The 20,958-nt window shown below is 41.7% G+C and overlaps 1 protein-coding gene across 3 annotated transcripts in view; it reads right to left on the bottom strand.

Moving 5' to 3' along the window:
* ripor1 (RHO family interacting cell polarization regulator 1) overlaps window positions 1-20,958 on the bottom strand; it is a 94,603-nt gene that overhangs the window by 39,951 nt on the left and 33,694 nt on the right. For all 3 annotated transcript variants that reach the window (XM_037767126.1, XM_037767127.1, XM_037767125.1), the window contains exons 2-13: window positions 14,402-14,525; window positions 13,063-13,215; window positions 11,591-11,669; window positions 11,161-11,184; window positions 9,992-10,045; window positions 8,339-8,488; window positions 8,045-8,108; window positions 7,178-7,221; window positions 6,113-6,238; window positions 5,062-5,210; window positions 4,687-4,819; window positions 3,674-3,799 (exon numbers count right to left, since the gene is read on the bottom strand). In XM_037767126.1, coding sequence (XP_037623054.1) covers window positions 3,674-3,799; window positions 4,687-4,819; window positions 5,062-5,210; window positions 6,113-6,238; window positions 7,178-7,221; window positions 8,045-8,108; window positions 8,339-8,488; window positions 9,992-10,045; window positions 11,161-11,184; window positions 11,591-11,669; window positions 13,063-13,215; window positions 14,402-14,499 — 1,200 coding nt within the window. In that variant the 5' untranslated portion in view covers window positions 14,500-14,525. The remainder of the gene's footprint in view (window positions 1-3,673; window positions 3,800-4,686; window positions 4,820-5,061; window positions 5,211-6,112; window positions 6,239-7,177; window positions 7,222-8,044; window positions 8,109-8,338; window positions 8,489-9,991; window positions 10,046-11,160; window positions 11,185-11,590; window positions 11,670-13,062; window positions 13,216-14,401; window positions 14,526-20,958) is intronic.

Here is a 20,958-nt window from a genome sequence, read left to right as displayed (position 1 = left end):
GCCTGAGGGCTTTTATTTTGAAATGAAAGCAGGAAGTGTTGATTTAAAAACAAGTTTACTTAACTTTACTTTTTTTTCATCTCCGTAACATATTCTACAGATAAACCTCGAAACTGTAGTAATCTTGCTGGTATGATGTTCATATACTGTCAATAGATCACCTTCACTGTCTGTTGCTGCTGGACACGCAGCTGAGACGCGAGGGGCTCGCGTGTAAAATAGGCGAGCCTTCTATTCTATAAAATAGACGCGCGTCTCATGCGGGCAGTGTGTCCACTCTAACCTGTTAACATGGACGCCGAAATAAAAAACAACACGCGACGCTGCCGTCACGCGAGCATGAAGCGGGCAGTGTGCTCCAGGCTTTAGCCAGCGTCTGAAATTAGCACCCACCACCCGCCAAATGTGGGTAAATTGTTGGCAGTGGCGGGTGAAATTGTCAGGCCATCCGCCACTTTGGCAGGCAGGGAAAACGCTAGTGATGTGAATAGAGAACCATAGTTGTCCGCTTTCTTGGCATCTCATGCCTCCATGACTATCGATTCCTCTTATCGATGCTTTCCAACAGTTACGCTGCACAATGACGCGTACGCACGCTGTATCATGTTTCAGTTTGTTTGGGACCAGAGACACGGCGGAGAGAAAAAAAGCATTCAAAAGCATGACGCTACTAAACCTGAGGGGAAGCACCTTATGTTTTCCCTGATAAAACTGCACTGTGAACAACAAATCTGTGTTGAAATCAGCAGGATGAGAGTTAGTAACGTTACCCGTTATCAGCCGGTGGGTAGCACAGTCCTGCTTGGATAAATAACGGAGCTAATAAGGTTAACATAGGTGCCATTGAGTTATTATTATGAGGCGTTCAAACTCAGTAAAATTACTATTGGGTGAAGGTAAATTACAACATTATCATGATGCGTTCAAATGTAATCTTGTAAAATTAAGTTTTTGCCGAAAAACTTGAATAAATTTGTTTGAAGGAGATGTTTTCACATCAATATAAAATAGATATTAATGAGGGAATTATGACCTGTTTAACTTCCTAACATTTACCAAGTTTTTTTTTAATCAAAGCAAATATTTAAATAATAATAATCATTTGAATTGTGTGTTTTTATGCTAATAACCACTATAGATGACAATAGCAAAGTACAGTACTGTGTAGAGTACCCTCCCTCCCCCCAAAAGTAGGACTCCCCCAGAAGCTAAGGTGTAATTGAACACTGTTATTTACCATGTTTATAAAGTTTTTTATGGAAAATATATCGAACATTGAATGACATCAGATCTAAAATGTTATTCCTTCGTTTAGCGCAGAGATTTCAAAAGTGGCAGATAACATTTCTGAGTGGCAGACAAAAAAAAATACTTGTCTGCCACAGTGGCAGGAAGTGAAAAAAGTGCGGGTAGGGCCTGCATCCTTTTTTCTGTTGACTGACAGTCAAAGGCATTTCTTGTATGTATGGCCTGTGAGTAGCTGCTACAGCCGTAAGGCTTAGTGGTAATGAAATCCCCTAGACCTACAGATGTGGACAAAATTGTTGGTAACCTTCCGTTAAAGAAAGAAAAACCCAAAATGGTCACTGAAATAACTTGAAACTGACAAAAGTAATAATAAATAAAAAATTACTGAAAATTAACTAATGAAAATCAGACATTGTTTTTGAATTGTGGTTCAACAGAACCATTTTAAAAAACAAACTAATGAAACTGGCCTGGACAAAAATGATGGTACCCTTAGAAAGGATTGAAAATAATTTGACCATAGGGACATGTTAAACTAAGGTGTGCCCTGTAAATAGCATCACAGGTGTCTTCAAACTTGTAATCAGTCAGTCTGCCTATTTAAAGGGTGAAAAGTAGTCACTGTGCTGTTTGGTGTCATGGTGTGTACCACACTGAACATGGACCACAGAAAGCTAAGGAGAGAGTTGTCTCAGGAGATCAGAAAGAACATTATAGACCTCCATGTTAAAGGTAAAGGCTATAAGACCATCTCCAAGCAGCTTGATGTTCCTGTGACTACAGTTGCACATATTATTCAGAAGTTTAAGGTCCATGGGACTGTAGCCAACCTCCCTGGACGTGGCCGCAAGAGGAAAATTGATGACATATTGAAGAGACGGATAATACGAATGGTAACCAAAGAGCCCAGAACAACTTCCAAAGAGATTTGAGGTGAACTCCAAGGTCAAGGTACATCAGTGTCAGATCGCACCATCCGCCACTGTTTGAGCCAAAGTGGACTTAATGGAAGATGACCAAGGAGGACGCAAATCATAAAAAAGCGAGACTGGAATTTGCCAAAATGCATATTGACAAGCCACAAAGCTTCTGGGAGAATGTCCTTTGGACAGATGAGACAAAACTGGAGCTTTTTGTCAAGTCACATCAGCTCTATGTTCACAGACGCAAAAATGAAGCATACAAAGAAAAGAACACTGTACCTAATGTGAAACATGGAGGAGGCTCGGTTATGTTATGGGGCTGCTTTGCTGCATCTGGCACAGGGTGTCTTGAATCTGTGCAGGGTGCAATGAAATCTCAAGACTATCAAGGCATTCTGGAGCGAAATGTGCTGCCCAGTGTCAGAAAGCTTGGTCTCAGTTGCAGGTCATGGGTCCTCAAACAGGATAATGACCCAAAACACAGCTAAAAACACCCAAAAATGGCTAAGAACAAAACATTGGACTATTCTGAAGTGGCCTTCTATGAGCCCTGATCTAAATCCTATTGAACATCTGTGGAAGGAGCTGAAACCTGCATTCGGAGAAGGCACCCTTCAAACCTGAGATAGCTGGAGCAGTTTGCTCACGAGGAGTGGGCCAACATACCTGTCGATAGGTGCAGAAGTCTCATTGAGAGTTACAGAAATCACTTGATTGCAGTGATTGCCTCGAAAGGTTGTACAACTAAATATTAAGTTAAGGGTACCATCATTTTTGTCCAGGCCAGTTTCATTAGTTTGTTTTTTAAAATGATTCTGTTGAACCACAATTCAAAAGCAATGTCTGATTTTCATTAGTTAATTTTCAGTGAATTTTTATTTATTATTACTTTTGTCAGTTTCAAGTTATTTCAGTGACCATTGTGGGTTTTTCTTTCTTTAACGGAAGGGTACCAACAATTTTGCTTACGTGTGTAAAACAAAGCATTATACCTGTGCTACATCCCTGTGTTACATGCAAACAACTGCCATCCTTTCAATGGCTAATCTGGTTTAAGACAGACATGGGTAAGGTTTGGGTCACAGTCTGCCACAACAAAGGATGCAGATTCTCCAAAGAGGCTGAGCAGGCAAAAGTCCCCTAACTGTGAACCGTGATTGTTTGCACTTACAAACAGGAAGCTCAATGAAATCTCATTTCTTTGTTAAAAGTGAAAGACGTTATTATAGACACATAAATTACAATGTTAGACCAGCCATCAGGGATGACTGCATGGATAACCATGACTGAGCAGCACTGACACATTGAAAGGCACCCGCAGGTTTCAGCAGGAACAAGGTTCCAAAGTGTCCCTTCCAACGTTTATCTGGCTTACAAACTAGTACTTAACAAAGAGAATGATACAGTGATAAACAGAGAAGTGGGCTAGATAGAAAGGCACACTGCAGGCACGAGACTGCGGATCATAAATAAGGTACCTTGTCTGTTGTGTTGTGTGTTACCTTCTGATGTGTAGAGTTGCGTAGCTCTCCTACAGAGAGCCGAGGACTGGAGGAATCGTCGGAAGATTCAGACGAATTAGACCAAGCCGTTCCGTTCTCTAACTCTTCATGACGGCGGAGCATGTTCTGTAAGAGAGCAGCACAGTTTAAAAGATTGGCCCAAACGAACCGCACCGAGAAGGTAAACGCTCCGGGGTTCGATTCAACCGAACTAAACAAGGCAGGTGTGAATACGCCCTCAAATGAAAGCTCACAATCAGTGAAAGCAGCTGAAGAGATGTTTGGAAACCTTGCTTACACACCTCGTGGCTCCATGAAGCCATACACAAACAAACAGAGACTACTGTTCTAGGTTTCTAATGTTCTACACCATCACTACTGTCACTAGTCAATATACCAATGGGCTCTGTGTTCCTACATTCTCCGGGGGGGGGGTTCTACGCCATAATGACTTACTGCACTGGACGGTCTCGTTGGTGAGTTGTCACTACAGGAACAGGTCTGGCTAAGTGTGTCTCTGAAGATGTCCAGCAGCGGCCAGTGCTGCCGCCTGGTCAGGCTCCGAGGCAGAGACTGCACGTCAAAGTAGCAGCAGGGTGGAACAAAGGGCAATGGAGCAGTTAGGGAACGGTGGTTGTTGGCTAAACCTCAAATTCTCCCTCTACAGCAGCGACTCTAAACCATGAGATCTGAACTCTGTCCTGTTCTCCGCGAGTATACGGCCAGATCCAGACCTGTGATGAATCTGATGAGAACGTTTTTGCCTCTTGTTTTCACATTAATTTTCTTAGAAAACTAAAGGGAATAGAGTCTATGTAAAAAAAGATGTCTGGCCATTCCTCAGTTGTCTGCACCTGATTTATATATTATATTAATCAAATATAAGGGTAGCGAATGTCGCACCAAATACCAGCAATCAGCAGCTTCAAGCTAAATATTCCAGTATCACTCTTTTGAAAAGCATCCGCCTGACGTTACTCTGGAGAGAACAACTAGAATAAGGAAGGACTCACGTAAAAGGCTTGTTCACGTAAAGATGGCGTGTCAGGTGGACTCTGGTTGAAGATTGTCGAGATTCTCTTACTGACGGTTGGAGCTTTGTTGACAGTGCTCGACACTGACCCCTGGTCGTCTTTATCAAATGGACTGATAGAGGGGTAAAAAAGGAATGGAGGAAGGGGAAGACAGAGACAAAAAACAAACAAAATAAATAAACATTCTATATAATATTTAAAGCTTTAAAACTTTGTGTTGATTTTGGCTAAAAGTTCTTCACAGAGACATTAAGCAATGTTCTATTAATTATTAACACTTTAAATGAACAAACCTTACTCATGAAGCTCAGAATCATTTTCAGTACACTGACAGAAATGGTTTGCAAAACTTACTTCCAGGTGACTTCAAGGCTCAACTTAATAGTCCCAAGATCATTAATATCCACGGCGACCGTCTGGGATAGTGCAGCAAACAGGTCCTTAGTTTCGCAGGAAACACTTCCCACAACCACGTGATTGGCTAAGCTCTTCAACTCTGTCACCTAGGAGACCACAGAAATATAGTTTGGTCACGCTGCCAAAGTCTTGCTGCCTTCAACAGGTCAATTTGTGTGTCTATCATTCAGGTTGAGACCTACATCAGCAGAAGTAAAACATTATTGTCCCCACTGGTGCCTCATTTAAGGCATCAGAGAAGTAAAAGGAACACAACAAGTATAAGACAGGACTGACTAGTTAGTACAGAATCCTGAAACACGGGCATATTCACCAATACAAGACACCAAGAGACAACGTGAAGTATGCACGGGCTATTTCATTACCAGGAGTAGTGCTCCAGACCAGGACTCTGTCATTGATGAATCAGAATTAAAGGTCCCATGTCGTGCTCATTTTCAGGTTCATACTTGTATTTTGTGTTTCTACTAGAACATGTTTACATGCTGTGATGTTAAAAAAACAACTTTATTTTCCTGATACTGTCTGCCTGATTATACCTGTATTCATCCTCTGTCTGAAACGCTCCGTTTTAGTGCATTTCAATGGAATTGCAACGGAATTGTGTTGCTAGGCAACAGCTTGGGTCCATGTTAACTTCCTAGCAGCTGATGTTATTTACATACACTGCAACAGGAAATAAACTGGGACACATTTAGAATGTTTACGTTTAAAACCGTGTAATGGTCTAAATATTGTATATTTGTGACATCACAAATGGACAGAAATGTGAACGGCTTGTTTCAAATGCACAACTTCTGAATACGGGCTGTGTGTATTTCTCCGTATATTGAGCGGTTTGATAGTTTAACAGTATTTATATAGCACTTAAACCTGCTTTATAATATAAAAGACATGAAAATCTCACTTTTTACAATATGGGACCTTTAAGTAAACATACAAATAAATCCAAAGTAACTCAAAAAGATTGACAATGAGAAAGACTGACCTTCACAGAGAGGAACTCACTGACGAGTGGCAAGAACACCATCTCCTCGCTGTCCCACACCTGTTTGGCATTGAGCTCTATTCTGCCTCGGAGCTTCCACCGCTGCCGACCGTACTTCATAAAGATCTGAACACACACATGCGCGCCACATCAGTCTCAGTTCTGCATGTCAGTAGAGGTGTGTGTGTGTGTGTGTGTGTATACTTTGTGTTCATCTTAATTGTTTATCTTTTCTTTCTTTTTAGGATTACCAGGATTTTTAGGACAGAAATGCAGTTATTGGAATACAAAAATCACACACACAAAGTAAAATGCAATGCTACTTGGCCCTATTAAGATGGTACACTGTGGCAACCATAGATACATAGATAAAAAAAAACCTACCTGACCACATGACTGAATGTTTAACACAGAAACATATTAAAACTACTACGAGGAACTTTCATTTTATATTGACTTTGGTGGTACCTGTGGACAAAAGCGGTAGTGTTTCCAAGCACCAGAGTCCCTTTAGAAAAGCCCTCATTTTACTACAGCAGGGTCTGACAGTCTGCCCCGGGCAGTCCTGGTTCTGGTTCTCCCGTGCCTCCCTTCCCTACAGCAGGCCCAGTAATACAGTCTGGGTCTCCAGCAGCGTGGTGTCGGTGTTGGTTCCCAGCAGGGACCGGCGCAGCAGCGAGATGAAGCTCTGCTCCTGGTCAGGAGGAGTAGCGCTCTCCACCCCCCTGAGAGCTCCTCCGGCATCAAGAATAACTAGATAGAAATAACCAATCTTCTCGCCGATGGACTCATTTGCTTATATAGGTCATATAGAGGCATCAGTTCTACACTGACACAAATGAGGTTTATTTATTTTTTCTATTCTTATTATTTGTATTATAATTTGGGTTAATAACCCAAACACATGTAGCCTACACACACACACACAGTCTTTGTCCTTCTTTGTCCTCTTCTGTGTATTGTATAATATTGTCAGTATTGACAGTGCTTTGGCAATACTGTATCTGATTATGGTAATGCCAATAAATAAATTTTAATTTGAGAGAGAGAAAGAAAGAGACTAACCTCATACTGGTCACCAGCACACAATCTAGCAAATCCAGCCAGACCTGAAAGAGAAATAGAAACAGAAGTAACCTTAGATTTATTTCTCTCAGGGAGATGGGGTGATTTTAACATTACCGATTTTTGGTCACTGATTTTAATCCCATCCGGAGCGCGTATGTATGTGGGTAATTTTTCACCCCAAACACAGTAATGATTACAACCACAATTATATCCTATTTTTCTGTGAACTTGCTGGTGCTTCTGTAATATAAATCCTGGCTGAAATGGTGTCTTTTATTTTTTTTAAAATCATCTCAAATTGGACTTTTGTGTGAAAATGGTAATGTGTCAAAAATGTTTTTGTTATGATAGATGAAAACGTGAACATACATAAACCTATTTGGGAGCTAATATGAAGACAGAAAAAAGTGGAGAAAGAATAGGTAAAACCCCATAAAAGTTCATCAAACGTGCTGTTGTAACGTCAGCTACAGGTAGGTAGGTACTAGTATTTTCTTTTGAGTACTGCATTTTTAGGCGATATTTGTTTACATTCTGGCAAATTGGCACCATTAAAGGTATGCCGAATTCGCTATTAGTAGTTCCTGTCTGCAATGTACCCATGGATGTACAGACAACTATCACCGGATCACTTTGATACTGAAGAAAACCTAAAAATGTGATGATTCTCAGGCAAGTTTTTAGTATACGGACGCAGCTCTCACTTTGGTTTTACAAAGACCGGATGGCTCGTGACAGCGACCCCGGTAACCCATATTCCCACAGTACCGAGGGAAAAGAAAAAAAAACTCGTACTCGGATGAGAGGAAGGAGGGAAGAGTGAAGTTGAACATACTGTAGTTAGCATCGATGTTTCATTCTTACCTTTCATCTTAATGTGGAACTCCCCCAGCTGGTTCTCCAAATCGCTCTCCAACACACACATGTTCTACAGAGAGGATCAGAGAGGGACACTTTCATTTATTCATTTCTACTAAAACAGGAATGAACTATAGAGCTGTAGTTTATACATGATCCTTCTTTTAGTTACTCTTTAACTTTATTCCCGTGCTACTTGCTCCTGTGACGGCCCCATCCTCTCACAGTACATTTACCATTTTTCTCCATTCCATATTAATCCCACTCTATTTCTCCACTCCTGTGTCCTCTCCATCTTACCTCTGTGTACTCTTTGTATCCTTTATTGGCTTCTGCTAAACTCTCCCTGGCCTCCTTACTGACTTGAGAGGCAGTGTAAGCCTTCACCATCTTGTCTGCTCCGTCTCTGAGCCTCCTCTGCAGGCAGTATGCTTCATGGAGCTCATCGATCTGGGAAAAACAGAGGAAACCGGTACACACTTCATCCTCCTATCCAAAGAACAAAGCAGCCTTGTGGCAAGTGGAAAGTTCAAAATGCAAGTCAGTACAAGACTGCTTCTGGACACTTAAGTTTAGTTTAGTTTATTACATTTATTTGTCAGGGACCATGTATAAAAAACGTTTCTCTTACACAAGGAGAAGAGATGAGTATTGTACCAGATTTATCTAGTAGCTCATTTCTATCTGCGGTCCCTACCAAAACTAAATTTCAAAGTTCAAAATACTATAAATAATAAATTCAATCATAGATCCAAACATATATACACGTTTCAATCATTACACTCACAACACTATGCAATACATATAAATAACCATTTCACTGTTCGGATGTTTTGAAGTGGGGTTGTATGAGGTTCTTATCCACAGTCAGTGTTACCTACAGTAGATGACGGTCAGCACGCCCCCAGTTTGGAGAAAAAGACAGGAGTACTGGCACGGGAGCAAAGCGCAATGTACCGCTGCGGACGGGGTCAGCAGCAGACACCTAAAAGAAAGGCTCACCTAAAAACGCCACACAGTATTTTGAATATTTTCACTCTTTACCTCGTTGACAGACAGCCCTTTCCGACCGGGAACTGAAGCTGTTATCTACGCTCTCTTCAGAGCCACCAGACTCCTTTGACAAAAACAGTAATTTTACCTCTCAGAACATTGGAGTTGTCGGTCTACCGCTGCCTCGATCGGTTAGTCTGTTTGTGTTATTGTGTGACTTTGGTGTTTTAAAGGGTTAGTTTGGATTCACCAGGAGTCTGGCGGCTTTGAAGAGAGCATTAATGGATATATTGGCTTAAGGGGCTGAAAGGGCTGTCTGGCGGCAAAGAGTGAAAATATTCTTACTATAGCATATACACTTAAACTGATATAGATTTTTTTAGATGGGCTTTTTTTCCCAAGGAAGTTAAAATATGTGTTGCTGCTCCCCCTGTCCAGAGTAGTAACTGCTTTGCTCCTGTGTTGGTACTCCTGTCTATTTGTCCAAACTGGGGGCATGCTGACCGCCATCTACTGTAGGTAACACACTGACTATGGATAAGTACCTCATATAACCCCACTGAGAAACACCCAAACTATCCCTTTAAAATAATCCTGCTTGCTTGAGACCAGCATGAAGTACAATAGTTGTTAATAATAGCAACCTACAACATGAGGTCTTGTTGTTTCCAGTTGTCATACATTGTATTGACACCGTTTTCAGTGACATCAGATGCTTTGCACACAGTACATCACATGTACTCAAACAGATAGATATGGAAGAAATGCAATTCAAAATCAAGTTTCCTGAAACCTGAAAGGTAACATGAAGGTAACATCTAAATGTAAGCACCCAGTCCATTGGAGTTAAATCATGAACACGTTCAGTGACATTTCCAAAAAGTTTTGGACGGGTTTTATATTCTGTAACATTTACTGATGTGGAAAGGCATTGTTGGACAGGGATCATGGTGGTCTTACCTTGCTGAGGTGAAACTCCAGTCGCCTTATGTACCTCTCAGTCACCTTCACTTGCTGTCAGATGGAAGCACAGAGTCACATTTATTCCTATTAGTTAACACAGACTGGACTACTTTCACTGTATGTCAAGTCCTGCTGAAAGCTCAAGTCAACAAAAACTTGTGACTAAAAACACAGCTCATCTGTAATGTGATGAGCCACATCATACATTCAGGATAATGTACATTTCCACAGCACACACAACACAACACACAAATACTTGATTTTAGTTTTGTTTTTTTAAATCGCTGTACCATCAACACTTCCTACATATGTTTCTAATTAAAAGCCTAGCAGTTGAGGGAGGGATTACGCCCTTTGAGCAGTTGGAAGGCTTTTAATGTGAAACATATGTGCAGGAAGTGTTAAGATTCATTAACAGCCTTAATAAATTCAAGAAAAGCAAAAGTGACTAGAAATAATTTGTGTGGAGAAGAGAACGTGAGAGCAGCAGAGTTGTAACTATGACATGACTCTGTAATTGTACTAATGGAGTTAGTGTAGTGGAAATGTACATTACACTGAATTATTAAAACAACAGGTAAACATGGAGAAAGTATTAAGTTTGCATTAATGTAAATTTATTTAACAGGAGCGTGCTCTATATGATATTCAGAGCATTAATATAGCAGCAAACAACTATTTGCTATGTAAATATATAGAGGAGTAATGTCTACCTGAGCAGAGAATGAAGTCACTCTCCCTCTTAGTGTGTTTTAATCCAAGCTTCTCTGTGCTATGTTTACGTAGCCGGTCCGGCTGCGCGTGCCTTTTAGTGCACGTGAGCGTGCCTCACTGGCTCGCTCACGGCCGCCGCTCTGCACTGCGCTCAGCGGTTACAGCTGATAACACCGTTCTGTCCGACGGCGTCGTCGCGGAAAATATAACGCTCACCCTCCGGTCCCCCCCCCCCCAGGTTAACACTGTCAGCTCTGTTGCGCTTGTTTGTGCTGTTAGCACCGTTAGCTGTGAGCCACCGGCTCAGCTTTCATCGTGTTGAGAACCGTGTGGGGGCAATAGAAATGCTCTGAATTCTGTATTGAGCATCTTTAAAAAACAGGTGGAATTAGAAAATGAAGGCCTATCTCTCTGCAGTTGAGGGAAGTGTTTAAGAATCCACAGTAGCTCACCTTGTCCAGCTCATACAGGAAACCCTGAGGAGACAGAAAACACAATGTGATGTACACTGTTGTACACATGTTAAGTGATATTTTTGCTTTGTCAGAACAGTTTCATTTTTCAAAGTTGACTTCAAGATGTCAAGAATGCTCAATGCCACAGATTGAAACAAAATAGGACGCACTACTGGCCAGCCGATTCCTGGGCTGGATGGGAATTTGGATATTTTAAAAAAGGGACCTTTTTGAAACCTCTGCCTGCAGGTGCCTGCAGGTGCATTCAGGGACACATTGACACCCGAAAAAAAAGAAGTCAAAAAAAAAAATGCTTGCATCCACATTAGACATAATAAAAATGACATATACAGTTAGGATTGAACAGGTGAAAGGGACGCTTTTTTGTCCTTTTCACCAAACCAAACAGTACAATGCTAGAACATACCAGTCTGGAGTTCCTCTTTGATTCTTTCATCTGCCTGGTGAGGCTGTCCAAGTCCATCTGATGAACCTGCAGGTAAGACCTGTGAAAACACACACACACAGCGTATTCAGAAACTGCACCTTTAAAGTTTCAGTAGGCAGAATGCTTTTGGCATCATTGGGCAAAAATTCCATAATAACCTTTCAGCATATTGTAATTCAAGTGTTCTGAGAAAAAAACTAGACTTCTGCACCTCCTCATGGCTCTGTTTTCAGGCTTTAAAAAATCTAGCCTGTGACGGGAGACTTTGGCCAATCACAGGTCATTTCAGAGAGAGAGCGTTCCTATTGGCTGTGCTCCGGCTGGTGGGCGGTGCTTAGTATTTCCTCAACTGATCTCAGCATGGCTGCCGGGTCAAAAACTTTCTAATTTTACAGCTAAACAGTACACTACAAGATGATTCTGAGAACATTTGAGGAGAGAAATAGGCATTAACATAACGTTGATCAGCGCTGCCTAGTTTGACCGTTTGTCGATATCAATCTTCTCATCTAAATCTCTGTAAAGCCCCAGACACACCAACCTGACATCAAAGAACTAGCGGCGACGAAGGCCACCATTTGCATCGCCTCACGTCGCCTTTGTCTTGGCCAAAAAGTTGCACTAGAACACACCGCAAAGACTACAGCCGGCGGCGAACTACCACGTACGTTCTGCACCTGGTGTATGATGTTTCTCTTCTCGTGCACTGATTTGTTTAAGCTGAACAGCCAATCAGAGTGATTTCTCTCACCGACGGGCAGCCAAAAAAGCCTCTGACACGGGCAGACTAAAGCCGACGGTGGGGGACACACCGAAGAAACTAGGCCAACGGACGCTCACCGACAGCTCCAAACTGTCTGATGGTCTGACCGTCAGCTTGGTGTGTCAGGGCCGGAGGCGAATGAGACTATTTCCCAAAATGTCAAATTATTCCTTGGCCTATTGGTTATGGAGAGAAAGACAGATGGTGGGTAGAGAGGCTGGAAGAGCTGTGACTTCACTGGTTGTACTTTTCAGTTTTCCAGAGTGTTAATTTGCTCATTTCATGGGATTTTTAAGCCTCATGTTATCCTTCACAAAACACTTTTTTATTAGCTTTTCCAGTGTGGGCTTACTTAAGTTTAGTTGTTTCTTTACCAAACTTGAGCTGATAATATAAAGGTTTGTAGACAGGGATATAGCAGGGCTACCATTGTATTATTTTCACCAAATCAAGTCAGGCAGATTTATTGTTGACCCATGACATTTCCTTTCTCCAGGAACATTCTGCAATATAAATGCTATGTAGGAGCACAGTAGATAGGACTTCAGAACTGTGCAAAAATATTAGTCTGGGAGTAGGAGTATAGTGCTGCGTCAAGGTCATGATCCCTCATATTGAAAGCTTACAGTGACGATATGTGTGCATGAGTGCCTGTGTGTGCTGTGAGTGTGTTGTTGAGTGTACTCACTGAAGGCCTTTCTTCAACGCCTCATAGACCTGATCCAGTCGCTCTGGTTGAGGAACCTTAGGTGGTGGGTTGGACTTGGTGGACATAGTAAACATTCTGCTGGCTCTGCTGGGCTTCCTGCTGACACCTGGAGTGCTGAACACCGAGAGGTTCCTGCAACATCAGCAACATCATCCTTAAACTCTGTTTTATCTAACAGCATTATCTTATCACATAAGACTCGATAAGATTGACAGGGACAGACCGTCTGTCGGTCTGTCTGTCTGTCTGTCTGTCTGTCTTTCTCCCCAATGCAAATTGTTAATGTTTGACATATTTTTCATATTTTTTTTTTTTAACAAGCAGCTATTTTTGTTAGAACACATCACCTTATCTTGATACATCAACTAACATTCCCGTTATTACACACAATCAAAAACTCTAGTGAAAAAAGGGACATTTGTATTGTAAACTGGAAAAAAAAAATTCGGAAACTTGTGTTTGGTGGATTATTTCTCTGTTGTTACAATGCTAATTGTCATTATATTTCACATCGTTGGAAAGCCTGTTTATTTACCTTCACAATCATGTCCAACTTGTAAGGATCATGCATTTGTGGGATGAGCAGCACAGCTGATTATGTGGGTAGCGCACAAGAAAAATTTGCCAAAATACGTAGCAGAGCATCGTAAAACACTTCATTCAAACTGGACAGAAACAAAGTAAAACTCATCTAAACCGTCGTCGTTACTCTTTCCAACAATCACTAAGTGTGCTTTGGTCGAACTCAACTGTAATTTCAACAAGTTTAATGTGAAAAAAGGCGTCATCAGTTACACTGCACATGTGTTATACCGGGAGGTCTTAATGTTCTGGCTGATCGGAATCCTTAAAAAAATTCCTAAATCCGGACCATGATCATTGTGCCACACATCTTCCCTCAAAAAATTTCATTCAAATCCATTGCAAACTTTTGGAGTAACCTGCTAATAGACAGACAAACAAACCAACAAACCAACGCCAGTGAAAACATAACCTCCTTCTAGGCCTTCAGCCTTGGCGGAGGTAATAATAAATATTCTATAGCTTCATATCTTGCACAATCAAATCATGAATAAGTAGCAGTTGTGTCCACAGACAACAACACACAACACAGGGGGACTGTGAAAATGTTTCACTTTCATTTTGTGTTGATTTTAGCGGTCCCTGTGGACAAAAGGGGTAGTGTTTCCGAGCATACACACGCACACAGTCAAACAGTCAGACTGTCTGTCTTTTGAGCTCCACCTGACAGGATGTCCTGTCAAGTGTGTACTTCCCCACAGCATGTGTGTGTGTGTTTGTGTGTGTGTGTGTGTACCTGTATTGCTTGTCGTAGGTGTTGACTCCAGTGAAGCTCTGGCTCCTAGTGATGGATCTGGAGGTGAGGCGTCTGGCAGGGCGAACGGACAGCGACATGGTGGAGAGAGTTCGGGATGGACTCCCTGTACAGAGCAAAAGGAGAAGAATCATCAACAGACTGCTGACACCACAGCAGGACGCGGACTGATCGGTCCAGATTATGTCATCCATAGTGCACAATGATAGTGCAAAGTACCACATTGACAGGTGCAGACAATGAAAATGTACAGAAAGTGGGTAAAAAAGTAAAATGATTTCTAAATCATGACCACTGAAATTTGTACAACCATTCCAAAATGTGTGAGAAGGTGTGTGTTCACCTCTCTGTACTGCAGCCAACTAAGATTTAGGCTGCATTCACACCAAATCTCACTTTGCAGTGCTTAGCGCAGGATTGTTTGGCGGTGTTTCTCCAATAGTTGATTTTATTTCAATTTCTCAAATGCCTTTTTCTTGGCATTTGCTGTTCTTTCTATAAAATGCTATATCCTGACAGTAGTACATGAGACAGGTAATCTGAAAAAAATCATGTGTCTCTGTGTCCTCCGGTGTTCCTAATCGCATCTGCAAGATTTCACACACCGGAGAAAAAACAACCAATCAGAGATGATCTGGAGTCTGCCGTCCAGCTTCTGTCTATGAGAGCCGGCTGTCAATCACTCACGAACTCCGCTCAAACAGTCAAACTAGGCAGCGCTGATCAAATATGAATCAATATTCTGTTACTGTAATGCCTATTTCTCTCCTCAAATGTTTTCAGAAACATCTCTTAGTGTACTGTTTAGCTGTAAAATGAGAAAGTTTGTGACCCGGCAGCCATGTTGAGATCTGTTGAGGAAATACCGAGCACCGCCCCCCAGCGGGAGCACAGCCAATAGGAACGCTCTATCTCTCTCTGAAATGACCTGTGATTGGTCAAAGTCTCATCGTCACGGGCTAAATTTTCTAAAGCCTGAAAACAGAGTCATAAGGAGGTGCAGAAGTCTAGTTTTCTCTCAGAACACTTGAATTACAATATGCTGAAAGGTTATTATGGAATGTTTAATGCCCAATGATGCCAAAAAATGTACTGCCTACTGAAGCTTTATGTCCAAATTTTCCCTTTTAATCGTTTGATAAATCCAGGCCCAGATCTCAGCACAGTGTGATCACGTTCATATGAAAGAAAAATCTGCCCGAAAACTTCATTGTTACCTTTGTTTTCTATGTGTGTTTTAATGTCTCCATATCTAGCAAATAAACAATATGACTTTCAAAAACGGAATCATTGCATGTGAAACCAGAAATGGCCGATAGAAACCACAAACTGTGTTGTGTTCTGATTCAGCATTCAGCTCTCTGATTCACTTCCTGCTGGAACCACAGATACATATCATTATGTGTCATGTGAATAATCTGACATGGTAGGATGACGCACCAAACACCACAACAAATGATCGTCCCCATTTCAGTACACTGCCATCTATTCAGTGCTGCACAGTACATGATGATACAGTGCTGTATATCATTTGTTTTAGTGTCAGAAACACACACATGCACACCCTCAGGGCAATGGAAGCATGGCATTTTGAGAACTTGTGCCTTGCTGAGGAGGTACCCCCCTCATGACTGGCTTTCCATAAGTGTGCATGTTTGTGCACTTAAATGTATTATCAGTGAGACACTGTGGGACTACTTTGTCCCATGCTTTGATTAGAAGTGTAAGGGTAGATTCAACAAGAAGCAGTATGTTCTTGTAAGTACCGTCTACCTGAGCAAAACTTAGTTGAAGGATAAGGGTGCTCCGATCGTTATCGGCCGATATTGGTAGTTTGATCGGTCTCTATAAAGGCTGATCATAAGAGACGATCACATGATGCAAAACAAGCAAGACAATTTCTCTAAAAGCCTCTTCTTCTTATTGTTCTTCTATAACAGACTGTTTGGGTAATAATTGCACTGTTTGCTTTTCTTTTCCAAAGAAGTTTACTTGACGTTCCTTCAAGCTATCTCAACTGATCTCAACATGGCTGCCGGGTCACAAACTTTCTCATTTTACATCTAAACAGTACACTACAAGATGTTTCTGAAAACATTTGAGGTGAGAAATAGGCATTACAGTAACAGAATATTGATTCATATTTGATCAGCGCTGCCTAGTTTGACTGTTTGGTCAGAGTTCGCGAGTGATTGACAGCTGGCTCTCATAGACAGCAGATGGACGGCAGACCTCAGATCAGCTCTGACTGCTTGTTTTCCTCCGGTCTGTGAAATCTTCCAGATGCCATTAGGAGCACCAGAGGACACCGGAGGACACAGAGGCACATGTTTTTTTTCAGGTTACCTGTTTCATGTTCTACTGTCACAAGCAAATAGGAATGTACAAAACATTCAGAGAGCAGGCTCATTTTTAGCTGGCGAGTGTTGCTTTCACCAGATGAAATGATAAATGTAGCTGCCAGCAGGTTGTATCAGCATGAATAACTTGCCCCAAAATGAAACTGTCTGTAGTTTGGTTAGTGCTCTCCCTAGTCCGTGTCTCTGCTCTGGAACAGATTAGCTTGTAGACAAAGAGGCACAACTCTGTAGTATCATTGAACTGCAACAATTTGTTTTGCTGCAGTTCAACAAGACCAACAGAGCAGTGAGTCTTCTCTGGTGACACCATCGGCTAATCAGGTCTAATGAGCTTCAGGAGTTATAATGTTAAACCTTCATCATCGTATCAATACTCAAGGAATGTATAATCCTCGATCAGGCCCTCCAGCATTTGAAGCATGTACATGTGAAAACGAGCAGTGCAAGGTAACCACGTTCCATCTGTTAACTCTTATTGAGATCTTTGACATACAGTAGTAGTCCCACCTGGAAATCTTTGGTGGGACAGATTTTGTTTGTTCGTTACCATTGTAGCTGTGCTATCCCATGAATGTACAGCTGATATACAGCAAGTGTCATTATGACAAGCTGGAAGAGCCTCTGATGTCACAATCCAATATACAGAAGCATTTTTGCATAATGGCTAACAATCAAAACTACAATGGCTGATATTCTCGATACATTATGTCATTTTTAAGTCACCTAAAGTGGACTAATCCATTCTGTCGCTCTGGCCTTGAACCAACATTTGAAGTCTGCGGCCTGAAGCAGTGATTTGTTATTGTGGCTTAAGTCAGCGGTTCATTTCTGTCAGCTAAAGCAGTGTTTTCCTACTGTGGCCTATCCAGTGTCCTGTATCCTGTTGCTTCAAACAACTGAAAAGCCTTTGCAAGACGACTGCCAAACACCACCCCACCTCCCACAGCACAGGAAATGTCACAATCCTACAGGAAGTCAGACACAACTGCCTCTCCGGACAGGAAATTTAACAAAGGGAGATAGTCCTGAGGGCTGCAGTCATCTGGCCGAAGAGAAAAAGGTCAATTCTGCTGGAGTTCAATGGAAAGAGAACTGTGGCGATGCTGATTGTTGTATAACTTTCACATCAATCTTTTAAGTAAAAAAAATATTAACATGTACTCTGAATAAAAAGGAACAATTCATTTTACTCTTCACTGGGAGTAAAAGTGTTAAATACACTGAAAACAACTACTTACTGCCACCCTTGAAAATCATCAAGAATGAGTGTGTGTGTGTACTGTGGGACTCTGTGGTCAACCATTTGTTGACTTAACCTAGTTTAAGTAAAGTATAGAGGAGCTGGAGCGGAGAGAGAGAGAGAGAGAGAGATAAAGGCAGACAACACTTTTCAGAGAGAGAAACTAGCCTGACAAGTGGACAAACGGAGCAAGTGGAAAAGTTGGGTCATACTGGGTCCATCACTTCCCTCTATAAGTTTCTGCTAAATCATCATGTTGTGTTGTTACAACAGTTCATGTTATTAAAGCGGGTGTCGGAGGAACCCCCCCCAAACATCACACACTGGAGAAGTAGTGTGTTAGAGTTCAGGCCTCTCGAAGCTCTCAGCTTTTATTTAAGAGAGGAACCTTTTCAGTTTCATTCTTCTTCATTCTTTTACAACATACTTAGGACCTGATTGTGTACAGACAATAACAGCAGGGCTCTCTGGTCTGGCGTGGCGACAGTAGAGCATACTTGCCAACCTTGAGACCTCAAAAATAGGGAGGATTTCAAAACCAAAGTGGGGGGTCTGGGGCTCCCCCCCCCGCAAAAAAAAATCGGAGTTTCAGAGATTTTGTTTCCTGCAGTCTGGTGACTTTTAAAGAATGAAAATAACAAAATAATAAGTACACTGCAACAGCATTTTTATGTTAAATGGGCCTACTTAAAAAAATGTTCTTTCAATGCATAGGAAAGTAAACTGATCAATTCGCTCCTCTGGCGTGAACTTGTGTGAATCTCTGGTATAAACTATATAAATATTCATCAATTTCCATTCATTCATTTTTTGTACCCTGCTTGAGTATTTCTTTCTCTTAGTTTGCTCCATTTTCCTCTCCTTCTCTCACTCACTGAAGGTCCTTTCAGACACAACGCAACAACGGCACCACTGCGCTCTGAAACCCGTTATTTCCGATGGCAAGCGCCACGCCGTGGCGGCTTTGCTGTGATGTGAGTGTCGCGAGCAACTCTACTCTGCTCTCCGCTCCTCTCTACATTTGGTGTAGCTCTGTTGCCGTCCGGGTGACAACAACAGTAGGGCTTATGCCTTATACACAATGTACAGTGCCAGAAACATGTTGAGATAACAAAAAAGGTGTGAAAAATTGGCATTAATCAGGAGAAATGCAGAATAATTGTGACCCCGGGAGGAAACCGGGAGAGAGAAAAAAAATATCATGATCCATGATCCTGCTTTTGATTTTGATGGCCGAAATCAGAAGCTAATTTTGTTTGATTTCTGATTCAGAATTAGAATTGTGACACCCCTATTTGATACTACCGATAAAACCAGCCCTAGATGTCATACACATACTGCTGGATTCAGAGCGAGGTACTCTTTCCAGTCATCTCTCACACCTGTAGCAGATAAACCTCCATCAAATGTAGTTTTGTCCTAGTGTAACTGGCTATAATAGGGATGTGAGGCCTGTTGAAGGTTCTTCTTGCTCTGGACAAACATGCCTGCAAACCTCTGCAATTACATAACTGCAGCTGGCGGCCTGAAACATCTGCATGCACCTCCTTGTTATGATCGGCTTGTTGGTCTGTGGTACCCCTGACCCAATCACTTTCTTTTCTGCCTCCTTCAAAAATGCATCAACAGATAACCGACACATTTATGAAGACCTGAAGAACAAAAACAAGTATAGAAACTAGAATTACCGCCTCGCAGTTGTGTGCCTCCGCCAACCAGTCAAGTTGTCAGTTTACATCCACGTCTGTCCAAAATGTCCTCACTTCATCATTTGTGTGAAATTGTCATAATTAGCATTTGAATTCTAATCAGTTCATCCTTGAGTCCAAGTGGACATTTGTGCCAAATTTGAATAAAATTCCATACAGGCATTTCTGAGATCATTTCTGAGATATCGCCTTCATGAGAAAGGGATGGATGGACGGACGGATGGACAACCTGAAAACACAATGCTCCCGGCGCAGAGGCATAAACATCACATGTGCTGTACAGACACTATAAGGATTTTAACAAAGAACTATCGCTTTCAGCTTTCTTCTTCTACAGAACCCTTCCTATGTGTGCACAGCGCCCACTAGGCTTGGGAGATATAACGAGATTATCGTTTGACACGATATTGATTGGCCTCGATAATGGTCCTCACGTGTCCACGATAACAGAACGATATTCAATTATGTTGAATACAGAGATTCTGCCAGTATATTGCAAGCCTGACGGGCGTGAGATGATTCCCCGCCGGGGCAAAGCATCGGGGAATTATGTATTTTTAAGATGTTTTTTAAACTAAAATGTGTTCTACAAGTAGCAAACTCCTTTAAGGAATAACTTGTGCATAGGTTGTGTGCTTAACGTTAGCGAGTGTCAGAGAGAGAGAGAGAGAGAGAGAGCGAGGGAGCGTGTCTGTGTGACGGAGTGACGGTGAAAGGAAGACAGCCGTAACTAGCTGTGAGCGTAGGAGTTTGTGTACAGTTGTGTGTGTCGGTGAATAAATGCTACAACTCCTCAAGCCACAAGCCAAGTTCCACTGTGATAAACACATTTCCTTTCCTATATTTTTCACAATAAAAGTTCCCACGTTATTTTTTTATTTAAAAGCTTTTATTATGAAGCAGCAAAATCAGGAAATGTTGGCTTTTCATCAGTAGCAACTTAACACGACTCGTATGCAGCTGAAAAGTGAAACGATAAAATAAAGCAGCTACGTGAAAGTACAAGCGGTGCAGTTGGAGATTCAGTTAGAAGCTACAAAAGTAGTGAAAGCTGAACACACAACACGTTTCTCTCTGGTCTCCTGCATGCTAGTTTAAGGGGGAGAAGAGGGGGTCGTTGGCGATTCTTTGGTTTTAAACCAAAAGAAAAAGGAGAGCCAGAGAACATGAACAAAGTGATTTGTAAACAGTGCGATAAAGTTGGGACTAAAGATGGAAACGCCACAAATC

The sequence above is a fragment of the Sebastes umbrosus genome, chromosome 4 (genome assembly GCF_015220745.1).
Source record: "Sebastes umbrosus isolate fSebUmb1 chromosome 4, fSebUmb1.pri, whole genome shotgun sequence".
NCBI lineage: Eukaryota > Metazoa > Chordata > Actinopteri > Perciformes > Sebastidae > Sebastes > Sebastes umbrosus.
The sequence above is the reverse complement of the archived record's forward strand: the minus strand, read 5'-3'. Positions and strand labels throughout refer to the sequence as shown.